Raw genomic sequence first — 20,462 nt, forward strand, 5'->3', positions numbered from 1 at the left:
TACCAGATGTCGGCACAGCCGCCAATCAGTCTACCGCTGCAACCAGACCTCATCACCCAGGACCAGGGACAAACTCTGCATCCCAGATTGAAAGCACTAACACTGACAGCATGGATGTTGAAAAGCTAATCCTGGACCCTTTCCACATGTCAACCAGGGTGACCGAGGTACTGCGAGCAGCCAGACGCTCGGCAACCAGGAAATCATACAGGCTCAAGTGGAAAAGATTCCACATATGGTGCGTCTCGAAAGGTGAAGATCCACTCACCTGCCAGGTCCCAGTAGTATTCCAATACTTACTTGACTTATCCACATACTTACTTGACAGGCCACAGCAGGCCTGAAAACATCCTCCATAAGAGTCCACTTGAGCGCTATATCAGCGTTCCGCAACCGCATTGAGGACAGGACCCTAGCCACACACCCACTAGTGTCCAAATTCATGAAAGGGCTTATAAACCTGCACCCCCCCGCCCACCGCCAGCGTGGGACCTGGGCATCATCCTCCGCAGGATAACAGCGCACCCCTTCGAGCCATTGGAGGATGCGCCAATCAAATTCATCACCTGGAAAGTAGTCTTGCTCATTGCCATCACATTAGCAAGGCGTATCAGCGAGCTACAGGCCCTGGTGACATACCCACCAGACACACAGATCCTTCATGATCACGCAGTGCTGAGAACTCATCCAAAGTTCCTATCTAAGGTAGTCTCATCTTTCCATGTAAACCAAATTGATAGTGCTCCCCTCCTTCTGCCCGGAACCACATATCAACAGCACGGAACAACTCCTACACATCTTGGACTGCACCCGTGCACTTCGCCTATACATTTAACGAACACAACACTGGCGAAAGGCAATACAACTATTTGTCTCCTTTGACCCCAACAAACCAGGAACACCAGTGGGGAAACGCACTATATCCAACTGGATATCAAACTGCATTGCCTCCTGCTACGAGCAAGAGGGAGTGTCCCTTGAGAGAAAGACCACAGCACACCAACTAAGAGCCATGGCCGCAACATTGGCAAACCTCAGCAACACGCCACTTCAGAACATTTGCAGAGCAACTACATGGTCTACCCCACACACCCTCACCAGACACTATTGCCTGGATCGCCCGAAAACAGACCTCCAATGACTTTGGTCTCAACATATTACGAATGGTGACCAAAACAGACACAGCAAAAGACACCAATACCTGGACTAGTTGAACAGGACTATCTGATCTGTCTGAATCAGACAGAAGAGATTGTTAGACAGCTTATATTCTGCTATGTTGGCACAATTTGCACAATCAAAAAAAAAAAAAAAAGTGTTACTCAAACACCACGTTGGTGATATATATTTGTTATAATCGCTATCTGTTATTGAGATACATACTTTACCATGTTGGTAGATTTAAAAAAAAAAAAAAAAAAAAAATGAAAAGAAAGGGAGTGTAGGTCCAGTTCTAAGGACCAACATAAAGTTCCTATTGTTTACAACGCATAACCTCTGACTGGTCTCAGTAACTGGGGCTTTGTCTCTGTCCCTCACCTGACATTTATGCAGCCTCACCCTACCGCAGCGAGGTAGCGGGGACGCAGAGGGGACCATCCCCGACGGGGACCCTGTCCTCTTACACCCTCCGCACCCCGCAGCTGGAGAGTCACCAAAAGTGGGGCTGACTTATACTGCTTGTCCATGGAGAAAGCAAAGTTACTTACCTGTAACGGGAGTTCTCCGAGGATAGCAGGATAAGTCAGCCACACTGACCCTCCCTCCTCCCCTTGTGTGACACTGCAATAAGACTCAAGCTAGGGGAATCACTGGATTAGTGAGGGACAGCACAGGTATATATAGGGCTACCTGCACATGCTCAGATGAGGCTCCTAAAGCCTCACCTGAGCTCTGGGAGAGCAAATCCGAATTGGGAACGTAGATGACGTCACCAAAAGTGTGGCTGACTTATCCTGCTGTCCACGGAGAACTCCCGTTGCAGGTAAGTAACTTTGCTTTCTCTTTCCAAAAATACTAGGACTAGGAGGCATGTGATGAAGCTACTAAGTAGTAGATTTAAAACAAACCAGAGAAAATATTTCTTCACACAAAATTGAATTAAACTCTGGAATTCATTGCCGAAGAATGTAATGAAATCAGTTAGCTTAGCGGAGATAAAAAAAGAAAAGTCCATGGGCTATTGAGATGGCTTGGAGAAATCCGTTGCTTATTCTTAGGATAAGCAGCATAAAATCTGTTTTATTACTTGAGATCTAGATAGGTATTTGGGACCTTGGTATGGACCTTTGGTCCGTCTCAGTATGGCAATTCTTAAGTTGTTAGATGCCAGACCATCAGAAGGAAGAGATGGAGGGAAAGGGAGGAGAGGAGATGCCAGAGCATGGAGGGGGAGGGAAGTGAAGCAGACAGAGATGCCAGACCCTGAGGTGGAGTGGAGTGGAAAGGAGGGAAGGAAAGAAAGAAGCGAGAGATGCTAGTGCATGGGTGAGGGAGTGGAGACAGAAAGAAAAAAATGGCGAGGGGGTGATGCTGAATAAATCACGTATAAAGGAGAGAAGGGGCACAGGATAGGCAGTTTATGGATGGGGCATAGAAATGCCATACAGAAGGGGGAGAGGGCGAACAGAGGATGGAAGGGCAGAGAAAGAGGGTGCAGGGTGGAAGGGATGAGCAGAGAAAGAGGGCAGACAATGGATGGAAAGGAGAGTGCAGAGAAGATGAGGAAAGAAGAAACCAAAGATGACAAAATGTAGAAAAAAGATTATATTTTGTTGGTATAGAATAAAGTAGTATTGTAGCTGTATTGATAAACATTTATTAATATAAAATGTTAATATGTAGAAATAAAACAAAAATATAAAAGAAAAAAAATAATACCTTTTTTATTTGACTAACTTACCCCCCTCCCTTTTTCAAAAGTGTGGAAAAGGTTTTTATCGCCAGCAGGCATGCAGAATGCTCTATGCTGATCCGAAGTTCATAGGAACTCTATGACTGTCGGAGCAGCGCAGAGCATTCAGCATGTTGGCCGGCACTGAAAAACTCTTTCACACTTTTGAAAAAGGTGGGGTTAATGCATTTTATGATTAGCTTTCAAAGGTAACCCCTTCTTCCTCAGATCAGAATAAAATGGAAATAAGGTAATCTTTATATTGGACTAATGTTAATACTGTTTTACCAACATTCAGAGACCAAAACCCCCTTTTGCAGGTCAGGATAACGTAACAGCAGTATACTGTACTGACCTGAGGAAGGAGGTTTTGGCCTCTGAAAGCTAATTGAAAAATGGATTCGTCCAATAAAAACGGTATTTTCTTATTTTCCATTTTTTGTTTTATTTCAACAGTATTTGTTAATTTGTAAAGTGGTGACTGGTATTTTTTAATTGGTTTTTTTTTTTTTCAAATTTACATCTATTATCCCGCTGAAGAAAAATGGAGCAAGCTGTTCTTGGTGCAGTGCTGGAAAGAAGTTACCTGCATAAATGTTTAGAATATTAGCATATATGAGTGTATGTGCTGGATATGGGCTTAGGTGACATTCTTTTTTTTAATTTTATTTATTTATCAAAATTTTCAATTTTTACAAGCATATATCTTGACAATGAAAATAGAGTTAGAAATTAAAAGAAATTATAATAAGAATCAATACCAACCAAAATAAAATTCACATTTAGTAACTCTATTAAACCTCATTATGAAGGAAATTAGAAAACTAGGGCAAGATGTTGAAAAGACAGGAAATAATTCAAAAATATTATCAAGAAAGACTAGATTACAATAAGCGGATGTTAAGCCTCTTAAATTCCAACTTAATTCACATTTGAAGGGGTAGAGATAGCTATTGGGGCTGGAGGTTTCCCTGCTTCCAAGAAATTTTTCAGATGTTCAGAATTAAATAATGCAAAGGATTTCTCCTCCATTTTAACAATACATTTACATGGGAACTGCAGGAAAAAAGTCCCTTTGAGGTCCAATACCAGGGGTTTAAGTGCTAAAAAGGCCTTTCTCCTCTGTTGAGTGGACCTACAAAGGTCAGGAAATATCAAAACTGAATTATTCATAAATTTATCATCTTTAAATCTGAAATACATTCAAAATATCCAATTCCTATCATATTCTAACGCAAATGTAACAATTAGGGTTGCTGTATTTGAAATAGATTCAGAGCTCTCCAATAAGCCAGTAATATCCAAACTGGCCTGCTGGTTTTGCAATGAAGGTAATTTTTCCAGTGGGCTACCCAAAGACATATAATATGCTTTTGTTATTGGGGGCATAGAGTCAGCAGATTTTCAAGACCTCTTTAAAGTATTTCTTTAACATCTCAATTGGTTGTAAAATTGAAGATTGTAGAAAATTAAAAAACCTTAAATTCAAACATCTCTCATAATTTTCCAGTTTTCCATTCTCTGGTGAATATTCAAATTATCCTTTACCAAAGCTGTTTGAACTTTCTTAACCCCTTCTATAGTTTCACCAAATTCCTTTACTTGGGAGTCCACCTTTACTGTAAAGTCCCCAATTTGTTTAGTATAAGTTTGTACCACCTCTGGAAGTTGGAAAATCTTATCTAAACGCTCAGTCGATTTTTCTTCCATAACCGTAACAGCCTCCCATACCTCCTCCAAAGTTATTTTCTCCGGTCTTTTCTTCAATTTGGTGGAGCTCTTAATCCCAGCATCTGCAGTGTTGGCTGCTGTGTAGTCAGACATTGGGAGCAATCCCCCGACCATCCTCCTAATGCTCCTTCAAAGATATCCCCGGCTGGTTGTGCCACCTCTTGGGAAAGAGAAAAAGGAAACGATGTTCCAGGAACGAAGCTTCCATCAGCAACCTCTCCCCTATCCGCGGGGCTTCCCATCGACTTCTCCGCTTCACTTCTGGGTTGAAGTGGAGTCTTGCGGTTCTCAGGGCTCAGCGTGGCTTCTGCCGTGCTGCGGGCGAAATCTCCTGTCTGCTGCTCACTTCCTCCCCGTGGACTTTCAGGCTTAACCGGTAAGAGAAAGCTCTCCAGCGTCTGTTGTATCGACACTGGGGAGGGAGCCAGTTCGACTGGGAACAAACGCGGCTTTCCTTTCCTCTTCACCATGTTATTCTTCGGCGGTGTCCAACGCTAGTCAGCACATCCTCTCACTGAACCGCCTTCACCGCCATCTTGCCCCGTAACAGATAATCTTATAAGAATTGCTGGCGGCTTAGGTGACATTCTATTACTATGCACATATCTCCAATAGCACGTAATTTTTAGGTGGACTTACACATGTGTAGGGTACTAAGTTACACACATCGGGTCTCATTTTCAAAGCACTTAGACACACAAAAGGGCAAATTCTATAAATGGCGCCTTAACGTAGACACCAGTAGGCGCCCTACCGGCACCTAAGTTAAAAAGGAAATGCCATTTGAAATGCAACTTAAGCGAAAATTCAAAGTGCCTACTGTCACCTAAATAAATGGCATTGGATTCGCACTTATGCCAACTCTATGCTCCCATCTAAGTTCATATATGCATATATTTATTTATGTTTAGTATTTATATACCACTTATAACCGAAGGGGCTCATAATAAAAACAAACAAACAAACAAAAAAACTCGTCTAAAAAATGGCCTAAATGGGTACTTGGACGATCAAAAAGCCTAATCATCCAAGTACCCATAACCAAAGCTGGTTTTAGACGTATCTAAAACCAGCTTAGGCCTTTCCCCTGACTCTAAACGCATAGAGCAAAAAGAGGCGTTTTTAGAGGAGGGGAAAGGGTGGGAGGTGGGCTGACCTACACCTAGGCGTACAGCAGGTATAACCAAACCTTTTGACAGGTTGCCTAGTCGGCACTTATACGTTTTGACTTAGACCAAGTCAAAACAGGTATAAGTGCCGAAAAAGAGCCTGCTTAACTGATGGCGGCTGGCACGATCAGCTCAGCGGACCGGCAACCTACCACCCCCCCCACCACAACCATCGCGGCAGGAGAGATGGCTCATCTCCCCTGCCTCGATGTAATCACCCCTCTAACCGAACTGCCACGACCCGCAGCAGGAGAGATACCCAGTCTCTCCTGCTGCAGTTTGTGGCAGTTCGGGTAGAAGGGTGATCGCATTGCAGCAGGGGAGATGAGCCATCTCTCCTGCTGCGATGCATCACTCCCCCCTGACAACGATCCAGGCAGGAGGGAGCCGAAGCCCTCTTGCCCCGGCGAGCCGCGATCCCCCCTGCGGGCCAGGAGGGAGCCCAAGCCCTCTGGCCAGGCGACCCCCACCCCGGCTGACTACAATTAGGGCAGGAGGGAGCCCAACCCCTCCTGCCCAGGCAACCCCCCTACCCCTACCCCCACTAAGATCCGGGCAGGAGTGATCCCAGGCCCTCCTGCCCTCAGCTCACCCCCTCCAACGATCTCCCCCCCTGAACATCCAATCGACCCCACAACCCCCTGTGCAAGATGATAAGCTTCCAATGGTGTCAAACCACGTTTTTGAAATGCCATGGTTAAGGAAGCCAGTTCTGATAAGACATCATTCAAAATTTCAAGTGTAATATGAAATTGTTCACTGTTCAGCTTCTTATAGCAGTACTTTGCAATAGGATCATTATCTTTGTCTTCTTCAAAATATTTTAACAGGGGATCATAATTTCGAATAATTGCTTTAAGTGCAAAGTGTCTAGATAACCAGCGCACTTCATTCAGAGGTCTGAAAGCAATTGATTCACATTCAGATGCATCTGTTATTTCTTGAAATTTGCATTGTTTAGTAGAAGACCGACAGAACACCGTGTACACAGTTCTCATTACAGTTTCTACTTCTTTCATCAATTTTACTTCTTTCCATGAATCAGAAAGTCCCAAATCTTCCCGATGTGCAACACAATGTTGCTGCACTAAATGTGGAATGTCTTTTCTCAGCTGTGCTGCAACACCATCTTTTTTGCCCAACATAACAGAGGCACCATCAAAGGTGAACATAACCATTTTATTCAGATCAAGTTCATGTTTCCTATAGAATTCCCTAATTGCTGTTACTATTGATGTAGCATCACATGTTTCCAACTGTAGCATCCCACCAAATGATGTCCTATACTCATTTGAATTGACTGGCCGATACTTAAAGTAGAATATTAAGTACTTGTTGACAGAAATGTCTGTGCTTTCATCAACAATTAACGTATGATACGTTGCTAATTTAATGTCTGCCATACGATCATCTTGCACGATGCCATTGATAATTCCAAGAAGTTTTTGCTTCTCCAGCTATCAGGTATACTAACATACTTCGCCATGTGCTCATTGATATCTTGAACAGAGAGCATTGAGATATTCATCTTAATGGCCAGCACAACACAGTCGACAAGAACCTTAATTTCATCAGGACTGGAACGCTTCAGTTCATTACTAATTTGCCTGTTTTCTTTTTTGGTTGGGCTTTCAAGCAACATGTTAACCAGTCCCCCTCTTAAATTCGGATTTTTACTTCTGAGTTTCCTAATACTGTCGGTATGAGATTTACTTGATAGATGGCGTTTCAGAAAGTCCAGTTTCCAAACATCATCCCATATTTTTCCAGTAGAGAATTTTCCAGTTGCTTTGGCATCTTGACAGTAACAACACACAACTCCATCGTCTTTGTCATAGGTAAATATTTCACACAGTCGAACACGCAATGTATTTTGAGATTCCGGTGTCTCCGTTTCAACAATTTCTTCAAGCCATTCAGACCTAAAAGCTGTTGCAGCGCTCTTGCGTTTTACACTTTTCACCATTCATGGTTTAGACGTTTTAAGAGTTATATCTGGTTGCAATTTAATAAATGAATACAGTTATACAACCGCAGTACCACGCTGCACACTACGATTCCACGAAATAAACAATATGACGGAACTTCTGGAAGTCAAAGAATCGGAAGTGTTTCATATCCTATGGGCCATAGGCTATGGCCCAATGGGGCACGTGACGTGTCAAGTTCAACTGCCAAAGATAACGGAATCACGTGAATGACTTAAAATTTATATTATAGCGCTTCAATAAATGTGATAAATGGAAAATCGGAACAGCTGGTCTTCTGCAACATTTCATTTTAGCAGTGAAAATCATTTTAGGCAAAAATTAATTTTTTTGTGTGCGCTATTTTAATTTGTGTGCGCAGGTTCGGCAAGTTGTGTGTGTGCGCACAAGCGCACAGCATAGAGGGAACAGTGCTTGGGACCCGTCTGGCCAACGTATTTACAGCTACGGGGAGGGGGTTTAGGGGTGGGTGGTCGGCAGGGGGTCGTGGGGTCAGTGGCCGATCAGGGATTCGGGGGGGGGGAGGGGCGATCGTGGGAGGGGGGTGCGCCGAGGGGATGGTAGAGGATGTTTTTTTTTTATAATGGACATTTTCCCTGCTTCTACTGTCAACGTTTAGGGCCTTAGGCCAAAAGGGGAATTAGACCTTTTTTTTTTTTATTATGCCCCTCCACATGTTTACATTCAGGTACTCAAGCATTTTCCCCTCATTGTCCTGGTGGGCTCACACTTTTCCAAATGTATCTGGAGCAAAGGGGGCTTGCCCAGAGTCACAAGGAGCAGTGTGGGATTTGAACCCACAACCTCAGGGTGATGAGGCTGTAGCTCTAACCACTGTGCCACACTCTCCTCCATATATACCCAGTTATGCTAGTATTTTATAGTAGGCCCCTACTTTCCTTTATAGACTAAGTGCTACATAGGTACCCTCTGGGAGCCTACGTATAGGCACACTGTTATAGGATAGTAGGCTATAAAAAATTAAGAAAAGTTGAATTAATGCATTATGGAAAACAATTACTTATATTACCTTTCTCCTTTCTTCTGCAGCCTCCAGTTTCTTCTGGATCTCTTCCAGGGAAACATCTTTCTTCTTTGGAGAACCTAGAATTCGTGGTGCTTCTGACACAGGAGATGGTGGCTTTAAAATGAGTTCAAAGGCCTGTCCTGAAGCCCGTTTGTTAATTTGTTTAACTTCCATATCTGAGGAATGGAAATTTGAAAATGATTAATGTAATATTTTCCTAAGCAGCAAAATAAAATTAATTACATTATAAATAAGTGATTAATTTGATTATATGCGTAGACTCCTTAATTTTCATCAAAAACTTTAATTTGAACAACCATTAAACAAAGTCAGGGTTCAGTTAATAGACTTATTATAATCCAGCTGCCAATATTTGATCAAATGGGGTTGATATCAGTCAGCAGCTTACACAGTGGTAAACATAAGAACATAAAAATGCCTCCACTGGGTCAAACCAGAGGTCCATCGTGCCCAGCAGTCCGCCCACGCGGTGGCCCAACAGGTCTAGGACCTGTGCAGTAGCCCTCTATCTATACCCCTCTATCCCTTTTTCCAGTAGGAAATTGTCCAATCCTTTCTTGAACCCCTGCACCGTACTCTGCCCTATTACGCCCTCTGGAAGCGCATTCCAGATGTCCACAACACGCTGGGTAAAGAAAAACTTCCTAGCATTCGTTTTGAATCTGTCCCCTTTCAGCTTTTCTGAATGCCCTCTTGTTCTTTTATGTTCTGAAAGTTTGAAAAATCTGTCCCTCTCTACTCTCTCTATGCCCTTCATGATCTTGTAGGTTTCTATCATGTCCCCTCTAAGTCTCCGCTTTTCCAGGGAGAAGAGCCCCAGTCTCACCAATCTTTCAGTGTATGAAAGGTTTTCCATGCCTTTAATCATTTGTGTCGCTCTCCTCTGAACCCTTTCAAGTAAATAACATCATAAACACATTAATACAGGGCTTTCCAAACATACTGATGACACCAGAGTCAGTTGGATTTTCAGGATATTGAAAGTCTTCTGTTGCATATCTTACTGGAGAGAGTGCAAAACATGAGAGGCAGTAGCGTACCAAGGGGGAGCAGTCCACCCTGGGTGCAGCTTATTGAAGGGGTACTCTGGGGTCCAGTCCCTTAATGCTTCAGGCTGCTGGCAGCATTAGTGAGCTGAACTTGCTGCCTTCAGAAGCCTGGAAGCTTTTCTTCTGCTCTAACGTCTTTCTCTGTGGGGACAGGAAGTTGAAGCAGAGTGACAGCATCTGGGGCTGCTGGAGGCAGTGTGTTTAGCTCACTAATACTGCCCATGGCCCAAAGATTACAAGCGGAAGAGAGAGGGGTAAGAGAAATGTTGTACCTGATTGGAGAGAGGGAGGGGTGGGTGAGAAAGCCACCAAATTAGAAGGAAGGAATTAAGAACACCAGGGAAGGGAAGGGAAGAGAAGGAAGAGGGGATAGAGATGCCAGATCACTGGAGAGGGAGGGAAGGAAAGCAGGAGAGAGGAGAGAGATGCCAAATCACAGGGGGAGGGGAGAGAGAGATGGAAGGGAAAGGAAGGAGACAGAGATGCCAGTCCTTGGGGTGAGGGCTGGGAAGAAAATAAAAGGGAAGGGTAAGGAGAGAGAGTTGCCAGACCACAGGGGGAGAGAGGGAAGGGCAGCAGATAAGAGGAGAGAGATGCCAGAGTATGGGGTGGGGTTGGATGGGGTTGGGAGGGAAATAAGAAAGGAAAGCAGAGGAAAGAAATGCCAGAGCATGGAGAGAGGAGGGAGATATAGAAGGGAAGGAGACAGTTGGCAGACCATGGAGTGGGGGTTGGGAAGAAAAGAAAAGAAAATGATGAGAAGAGCAATGCCAGAACATGGGAGAGGGAGGGAAATGAAGTGAAACAGAGGAGAGGAGACAGATGCCTGAGCATAGGATGGGAAGGAGTTAGGAGGGAAAGAAGGAAGGAAAGCAGAGGACAGAGATGCCACAACATGGAGAGGGGAGGAAGAAGGGGGGAGAGATGGAAGGGAAGGGTACAGAGATGCCAGACCATGGGCTGAGGGCAGGGAAGAAAATGGTGAGGAGAGAGAGATGCCATATCACAGGGAGGGGGAAGGATGAAGAGAGGAGAGAGATACCAGAGCATGGGGGACAGATATGCAACCATAGGGGGGAGAGAGGAAGGAAAGAGACAGAGATGCCAGACTGTGGGGTGGGGTGGGAGAGAGAGATATGGAAGTGAAGGAGACTGAGATACTAGACCTGGTGGAGGAAAGGAGAGAGAGAGATGCCAAACCTTGGGGGGGGGGGGGAGGGGAGGAGGGAGAGATGGAAGGGAAGGAGACAGAGATGCTGATAGTGATAATTGTATTAAGCAGGATAAAGTGTGTGTGTGTGTGTGTGTGTGTGAGCCATAACCCAATATGTATGAGACACTCCTTTGCTGGGAAACATGAAAGACACTAATATCTATCTATCTATCTATCTATTTATCTATCTATAAAAGATGAAGCTGAAGGATAGAAATGCTTCAGTTACAGTAAAATAATATTGCTTGGTTAGCAAATGTTAAAGTTTTAAAATAGATGAGTCCTAATAGGTCATTATGTCCTAAATGAACATGTTGTTAACCCTCAATTGCTGACAGGGGTGAAACCAATAGCATGTGATACTTAAGTCATAATAGTTGCTAGGGGAAATTACTAATGAAAGAAACCACATGACTTGCTAATGTCTGGGAAAGAAGGCCCTGAGGATGTGGCAGTCATAACATATAAATAACAGAAACATAGGCTAGTAGTCAAACTGAACTGATAATCAAACTGTTCCCATGACAATGCTTGGGAAGCAAAACATGTCTGTTTATAAGAACTAACATATTTTTCACTTACCAAGTTAGGGGAAAATATTGATGAGCTTATAACCATGTGATTGTAAGCAACATAAGAACATAAGAATAGCCTAACTGGATTAGACCCAGTAGCCCGTTTTCACGGTGGCCAATCCAGGTCACTAGTATCTGGCCAAAACCCAAGGAGTAGCAATATTCCATGCTACCGATCCAGGACAAGCAGTGACTTTCCCATGTCTTTCTCAATAACAGACAATGGACTTTTCCTCCAGGAAATTGTCCAAATCTTTCTTAAAACCAATTACACTATCTGCTTTTAGCACAACCTCTGGCAATGTGTTCCAGAGCTTAACTATTCTGAGTGAAAAAAAATTCCTCCTATTGGTTTTAAAAGTATTTCCCTGTAACTTCATCGAGTGTCCCCTAGTCTTTCTAATTTTTGATGGAGTGAAAAATTGGAGTGAAAAATTTATCCACTTGTACCCATTCTACTGCACTCAGGATTTTGTAGACTTCAATCATATCTCCCCTCAGCCATCTCTTTTCCAAGCTAAAGAGCCCTAACCTTTTTAGTCTTTCTTCATACGAGAGGAGTTCCATCCCCTTTATCATCTTGGTTGCTCTTTTTTGAATCTTTTCTAGTGACACTATATCTTTTTTGAGATAAGGAGATCAGAATTGAATGCAATACTCCAGATGAGGTTGTACCATGGAGCATTATAACATTTTTAGTCTTGTTAACTATCTCTATTTTAATAATTCCTGGCTTCCTGTTTGCTTTTTTGGCCGCCGCTGCATATTGGGCAGTAGGTTTCATTGTATTATCTACGATGACATTCAGATCCATTTCTTGGGCACTAACCCCCAAGGTGGACCCTATCATACGGTAACTGTGATTTGGGTTATTCTTCCTAATGTGCATCACTTTGCATTTGTCATCTTCCACTTGGATGCCCAGTCTTTCAGTTTCCTAAGGTCTGCCTGCAATTTTTCATAATCTGCATGCATTTTAACAACTTTGAACAGTTTAGTGTCATCTGCAAATTTAATCACCTCACTCGTCATTCCAATTTACAGATCATTTATAAATAAGTTAAATAGTACCAGTTCCAGTACAGACCCCTGTGGCACTCCACTGTGTACTCTCCTCCATTGAGAAAAATGACCATATAACCCTTATCTCTGTTTTCTATCCAATAACCAATTCCTAATCCACAATGGAAGTACATTGCTGAAGTAAGCAATTTGTAATTGGATGATATCTTTGTAATTTGATTGGAGATTGCATTAACCATGTATGTGTAATAACGAATTAATTAATGATGTCATTAGCCCAATAAAGTGGCCTGTCACTTGTAATTCTGAGAGATTCTTGGTTGTTTCCCTACCAGTTAGTACGAACAAAAAGAATTGCCGCTGCTAGGTCAGACCAGTAGTCCATTGTGCCCAGCAGTCCGCTAACGCGGTGGCCCTTAGGTCAAAGACCAGTGCCCTAACTGAGACTAGCTTTACCTGCGTACATTCTGGTTCAGCAGGAACTTGTCTAACTTTATCTTGAATCCCTGGAGGGTGTTATCCCCTATAACAGCCTCCGGAAGAGTGTTCCAATTTTCCACCACTCTCTGGGTGAAGAAGAACTTCCTTACGTTTGTATGGAATCTATCCCCTTTTAACTTTAGAGTGTGCCGTCTCATTCTCTACCTTGGAGATGGTGAACAACCTGTCTCTATCTACTAAGTCTATTCCCTTCATTATCTTGAATGTTTCAATCATGTCCCCTCTCAGCCTCCTCTTTTCAAGGGAGAAGAGGCCCAGTTTCTCTAATCTCTCCCTGCTTGGCAACTCCTCTAGCCCCTTAAGCATTTTAGTCGCTCTTCTCTGGACCCTTTTGAGTAGTACCATGTCCTTCTTCATGTACGGCGACCAGTGCTGGATGCAGTATTCCAGGTGGAGGCGTACCATGGCCCAGTACAGCGACATGATAACCTTCTCTGATCTGCTTGTTATCCCTTTCTTAATTATTCCTAACATTCTGTTTGCCCTTTCCGCAGCCACCGTGCATTGCGCGCACAGCTTCATCGACTTGTCGACCAGTACTCCCGGGTTTCTTTCCTGGGGGGTCTCTCTGAGTAGGATGCCAAGAATTCCCAAGGCCTTGAATATTTAAACTACACTTTTGTGTTTGGTAGTTTTTTCCTTGGCTTCTTCCAGAGATGTGTAGCCTGTTGTGACAAACCCAGCACCTGCACAGGCTTTGTCCCAAGAGTTGGTAGGAAGAATACTAAACCCCTGTGCAGGAGAGCTGACAAGGTTAGCTCTGCAGATTATGACAGCACTGACTTCCCTTGCACCAGTAGAAATGAATTAGATAGAGACTGCCAGGTTGAGAACAGACAGACACTAGCTCATCATCTTAAACCTGTTTGCAACCCTTTTAAGGCAGTTAAAGCTAAAACACAGTATGGCCCTTTAAGGCAGAGTCACTGCAGAGAATAGAACACTGAGCACATACAGGTACAGAGGGAGTTTGATCCTTTCCCCCTCTCTAAGCTGAGGAGGTGTGGCCTGTAGTAGGTTAAAGTGAGGCCAGTGAGAAAGGAAAGGGGAGAGCCACGTGGAGAGTCATGGCGAGAGACAGAGGAAGAACTTGAGGGGGAGCAGTGCTTGCCTTTTGAACCAGATTCAGAGCATGAGAGAGATTGAGAAATGAAGGAGGAATTTGAAATGCCTCTTACCACAGCAGAGTCAAAGCAGGAAGTGATTGAGACAATGGAAACTTGTGAAGTGCTGGGACAAGAGTGTGCAACAGAAGCTATGGACATAAGTCAGTAAGCTGTGAGTTTGGAATGAGCTTTATTCATGTAGTTGGTGAATTTCTACTCTTATATTTTGGCACTCTGGGTTAAGCAAACCCACTACATGCAGTAATCAGAACTCTACAGAGTTAATATGTGTGTTTGCAAAGCAGTTCTTTTGTCTTTCCTGTATTTGCCTTTGAAGTACATTTTCATTACTAAACCAACTGGTTGCTGACATAGCTCAATGTTAATTAGCCATGTGAGACGGAGCAGTGCAGGCTGAGCTACCAATGCACAGCAAGCTAACTAAAGTTTGTTTACCATTTGGAGTGTACTGAGTTTTTTTTAATTAACCCCTGATGTCGATGGACTGATTTTTGCTCATAAGCCTTGCTGAGAAACTTCTGTTTAAAACCATTCTTGGAAAAGCTTGAATTTCTATTTTTCCATTGTGGCTCAGTTTTGCTGAGGTTTTCCCTACAGATGCTCCTAGGAGCTAAGGACTGCTTAAACCAAAGTAAAGCAAGATTATGCACTTTAACCAAAGTGGTTACATTGCTGGACACAGGTATATGTTTTGTGAAATCTTTTTCTTTTTGCTTTGTTCTGCTGGAAATAAATGCTAGTGTTCACACTGTGTAATGACTGCTCTGGTGAAGTGGATTCAAACCAGAAGTCCAGAAGCAGGGAATGGACTATAGCCGAACTGTTGGAATTCAGAATCCAGTGTGTTAGGAAAAACTTGCAATTTTGTTTCTTTTGCTTGTATGAAAAGCCACTGGAGAGTTTTGGACATTCTCAGCAATGTCTGACCATTGGTCAGAAATAAAACTTGAAACCTTGTTTTTGAATCATTCTGATTGTGTGTTTGACTTTTTGGGGTAACTTTCACTTACCTGGTACCATTCACCCTAGGTAGGTGCCTAGGAGTGAGTCTTGAAGGGTTCCCTGGTAGTAGGGATCACGCCAGCTCTGTTTGGTCACGAGTTGCCTGGTCCGCTGCGCAGATCAGGGACCATGATTGCAACACTGTTCATGAGTTATTTAGAGCAAACAATGACAAACAATGGGGTGGAGTGAGGAAGGAAGGAAGAAAGGAAAGGAGAGGAGAAACATGTCAGAGCATGGGAGGAGGGGGGAGACAGAGAAAGGCGAGATAAAAATGGAGTGAGGGGTGAAACCAGAATGAATCATGTAAAAAGGAGAAAGGGGGCATGAGGAGCTAGCTTAAATAAAGGTAGACAAAGCGATGGGGCCGGATGGTGTACATCTGAGGGTGCTGAAGGAACTTAGGAAAGTTCTGGTGGCTCTTTTGATTTACCTTTTCAATGAGTCTCTTGAGTTGGGATTGGTACTGGAAGGCTGGAGAAGGGCAGATGTGGTCCCTCTCTATAAAACTGGAAGTAAGGAAGAAGTAGGGAATTACAGGCCAGTAAGTCTGACTTCTGTGGTAAGCAAATTAACGGAGACTGGTGAAGTTTCTGGAATCCAGAAGATTACAGGACCGGAGGCAACATGGATTCACTAGAGGTAGGTCTTGTCAGACAAATCTGATCAATTTCTTTGACTGGGTGACTAGAGAGTTGGATAAAGGGAGTGCACTAGATATGGTATATTTAGATTTTAGCAAAGCCTTTGACAGTGTTCCACACAGACATCTAATAAATAAACTGTATGTGCTCGGGATGGGTCCCAAAGTGACAGATTGGTTGAGTGGAAGGCAACAGAGGATAGTGATCAATGGAGATCGCTCTGAGGAAAGAGGTGTTAACAGTGGTGTGCCTCAAGATTCTGTTCTTGGGCCTGTTCATTTTAACATTTTTATAAACGATATTGCTGAAGGGCTGTAGGGTAAAATTTGTCTCTTTATGGATGATACCAGCCTCTGCAAGAGTAGACACCCAGGATGGTGAATAACATGAAGAAAGACCTGGTTAAGCTTGAAGAATGGTTTGAAATTTGGCAGTTAAAATTTAATGCTAAGAAATGCAAAGTCATGCATTTAGGTTGCAAAAATTCAAGGGAACAGTACAGTTGAGGGGGTGAAGAATAGAGAATGACACAGTGGTTGTTACCCGTGGCTAGCCGCGAGTAGCTGCGGGTAACCCGCCAAAACGGGGAGAAAAAAATAGTGGTCGGTGCAGGGAAGGGGACAAGGCCATTCACCGCCCCGTGGAGCGGTGAATGGTCTTGTCTCCGCAGTGAGGCAATCACGGATCGCGCGGTCCAGTAGCCCCCCTCCCGCCCGATCGTTCTGCCATTTCCCTCCCTCCACCTCATCTTAGATGCCGACTCCGAGTTTGCCAACTTTAATTCTTTTTCTCCCAGCCGTACGCTTTCAAAAAGCTGTGTATGCGCGGCTGCTCGAGTTGTTCAAGCTTCTCCTCTGACACAACCGGAAACAGGAAGTTGCAGCAGAGGAGAAGCATGAACAACTCGAGCAGCCGCGCGTGCACAGCTTTTTGAAAGCGTGCGGCTGGGAGAAAAAGAATTAAAGTTGGCAAACTCGGAGTCGGCATCTAAGGTGAGGTGGAGGGAGGGAGATGGCGGAACGCTGCGATCGGGCGGGAGGGGGGCTGCTGGACCGCGCGATCCGTGATTGCCTGTTGAACTGGAATTGACACCCCATCATACACAAAGGTAGGAGGGGCATCCATAATTCCAGAAGCTGAAAGCCACAAAATTTTTGTTTTAGATACATTTAGACAAAGACATTTTGTTGATATCCAGGTCACAATGGCATCCATATAAGCTGTTAACAGTTGAAAACCTTAAACACAGTCAGTGGGAAATTCAAAGAAAAACTGTAAATCATCTGCATAGATCCAGTACTGCAATCCAAGTTTGGAAAAATTTGCCAATTGGCACAATAAACAAGTTAAATAAGGTAGCTGATAAAGAAGAACCCTGAGGTATACCCTTCCTCCATCTATGATCCAGTATCTTTCTCTATCTCAAATCCCCTTTTTTTTACTGGACCAATTGAGACACTGGCGCAGGGCACTGATGATTAAACGGTGCCAAAAATACCAGTCCAGTATCTATGCCTCTAGGAGTCTGAAGATAGACTGAACTGGGATTTTGGCACCCTTTATCATCAGCACCCTGGGCTAGGGTCTCACCTGGTCCATAGGTTGAGCCTGTTCTATAAAGCAGACAAGAGCCACTCTTGCCCACTTTAATCGTTTTGAATATCAGCCAGTCTATTTATTAAATAAATAAATAAAAACTGAAGGACATCCAAATGACAAGGGTGTGGGTGTGTATTGGACAGGGCAAAGGAGAGCCCAAAAAATAGATTTTCATTTTCCATTCCAGAAGGGTAACAAATGTCTGTGCCGATAAAGAAGGATGTCAGCTGTTATATCTGCTACACTGGACAACCAGGTTTCAGAATGTGGTCCTATTGAGGTAAGAGGGAGGGAGGGAGATAGATAGATAGTTAGTCGGGCCGCGTGAGGGGAGCTTAAAGGTGGTAGAAAGGAACAGATGGTGAAGGAGGGAGGGAAGGGTGGTGGTGGAAAAGAATAGAACAGAGGTTGAAGGAGGGTGGAGAGGAACAGACACTGAAGGGAAATGTGGAAGACAGAGTGGGGAGAAGACGCTGGAAGGGAAGACTATGACAGAATATGGGGGAATGGAGGGAAGAAGATGGGTGCCAGACCAATTGAGGTGGGAGGGGGTGAAGGGAGAGGCACAATAACAGAGCAAATGGAAGACACAGAGAGAAAACACACAGTGGATGGAAGGAATTGAATGAGAAGATGAGGAAAGCAGAAGTCAGACAACAAAGGTAGAAAAAAAATTCTATTTATTTTCCTTTTTTTTTTTTGCTTTAGGATAAAGTAGTATATTAGTTGTGTTGATATAAATTTATAAACAAAGCCCTGCCAGCTGAACATCTGTTTCTCCAGTTCAGCAGCCAGAACTTTGATTTATAAGGAAGGAATAAGCTAAATATTGCAGTACTGAGGCTTGTATGAATGCTGCGGGGATGGGGCGGTGAATGGGATGGCAGTGACGGTGACGGGGCGGTGAAGGAGATAGTGGTGACGGTGACGGGGCGGTGAAGGGAGCGGCGGTGATGGGGCGGTGAAGGGGACAGTGGGCAGGGGACGGGGCAGTGATGGGGACAGATTTCTTCTCCGTGTCATTCTCTAGTGAATAACTTCTGTGCATGACATAAAAGTGGGACTAGGGTTTGATTGTATGTGATGATCTTAAGGTGGCCATTCAGGTTGAAAAGGTGACAGCGAAAGCTTGAAGGATGCTAGGGTGAATAGGACGAGGTATGGCCAGTAGGAAAAAGGAGGTATTGATGCCCCTGTATAAGACTTTGGTAAGACCTCATTTAGAATATTGGAGGCCACACCTTCAAAAATTTGTAAAAAGGATAGAGTCTGTCCAGAGGAAGGCTACTAAAATGATGCATGGACTTTGTCATAAGGTGTATAGAGATAGACTTAAAGATCTCAATCTTCAATGCCTTCGGAGAGATGGAAACACTAAGAGAAGGGAAAATCTTGGTAATTTTTTATTATTCTCTTTGACTTTTGTTTCTTTCGTGATTTATTTGTTCTTTTATTTTGATATTTGTTTATGTGAGTGCTTTTCACATTTCTACCAATGAGGCAAAAGCTTTGGATAGGGCGGGACTTTGTCACCAAGACTCCCATGCTCTGATTGGAGTTTGCTACTTTTATTTCAGCTGGACTTATTTGGTGATTGGGACTAAAAATGTCTGTCAGCTGCATTCGGTACAGATGTACAGTAACCTGATGGAGATTATTTACGATCATTTGAAGTCTCAGGGGGGATGCGGATCACCCCTCAGGACCTTCATATGGAAAGATTTAACATAAGATTGGGGCAGGGCATAGAAGCATTAGGGGCCTCTCTATACAATGGCAGGTTGCTTCGGATTAGCAACCCATGGATATTCGTCAGCTGATGGAGAAATGCCGAAGGATCTTTGAAGCAGAAGAACAAGGAGGAAGATTGGGGAGGGAAGCAATATAAAGTTATACAGAAACATGAGTGTTGAATTATATTATTACATTTTAATAAGTTTTTATTAATATTCTTTAATTTCTTTATTTAATATTTTTTTATATGTCTATTCTGCAGGGTGGATGTGAAAAGTTGTGGTATCTAATTATTTTTAATTTAGTTTCATTATGGATGACTGGTTCATTTAGGAATTAGTTGATAGTAATTTATGTTATTTAGCTATAAATTTAGTTAACCTTTTCTAGTAGTTTTTATACTTGATAGCTTGATAGCTGTATTTAGATAAAATGCTATAATATGATGTATTGTTAATACTGTATATTGGGAGGGTATGTTGGTAGAAAGATTTACAGTAAATGTGGCGAATATAGTATAAGAATACAGTAGGAAATTAATGAGTATTTACTGATTATTACCGGGTATTGAAGGATGTTTACTGATACATTTTTACTTCTGATATTTAATATGTTATACTAATCAGTTTATATAAGTAGTTTTGATTATTGCAAATGAATTGGGGTAATTTGTGCTGTACTTATAATTTGATTAATTTAATTTGAAATAAGGGATGGGGATATAGGGTTTAATGTGAATTATGGGGAGGGGGGATAATGGTTTTGTGTGCCTATTCAATCCGTATCAAAGCTTACATGAATTATTTTAGGGGAAGGGTGGGGGGGGGGGAATGGGATAGATGGGGGTTCTGGAAATGTATAGGGAATTATTAATTAGAGTTTATTATGGTGGGAAGGGAACTGCTTTGAATTTTATTGTGAGTCATTTAAGATGTCCTTAAAAATATTTTCATTAAATGTCAACGGTCTTAACCATCTAATTAAGAGGAAAAGAACACTAAACTTTCTAAAAAAGCAGGATGCTGATATATATTATATCCAGGAAACACATTTAAATGCCATGGAATCAAAGAAGTTGGAAGGGGGATGAGTTAAACAATGTTTGCTCCTGCTGTAGGTAAGAAGGCTGGAGTTGCTATTTTAGTTAATAAGAAATGCTTAGCTAC

The 20,462-nt window shown here is 43.0% G+C and overlaps 1 protein-coding gene across 1 annotated transcript in view; it reads right to left on the minus strand.

Annotated features, from left to right (window-relative positions):
* STMN2 (stathmin 2) overlaps positions 1-20,462 on the minus strand; it is a 103,436-nt gene that overhangs the window by 14,321 nt on the left and 68,653 nt on the right. The window contains exon 3 of the mRNA XM_033929746.1: positions 8,812-8,984. Coding sequence (XP_033785637.1) covers positions 8,812-8,984 — 173 coding nt within the window. The remainder of the gene's footprint in view (positions 1-8,811; positions 8,985-20,462) is intronic.

Source organism: Geotrypetes seraphini, chromosome 2, assembly GCF_902459505.1.
Source record: "Geotrypetes seraphini chromosome 2, aGeoSer1.1, whole genome shotgun sequence".
In the NCBI taxonomy this organism is placed as follows: Eukaryota; Metazoa; Chordata; class Amphibia; order Gymnophiona; family Dermophiidae; genus Geotrypetes; species Geotrypetes seraphini.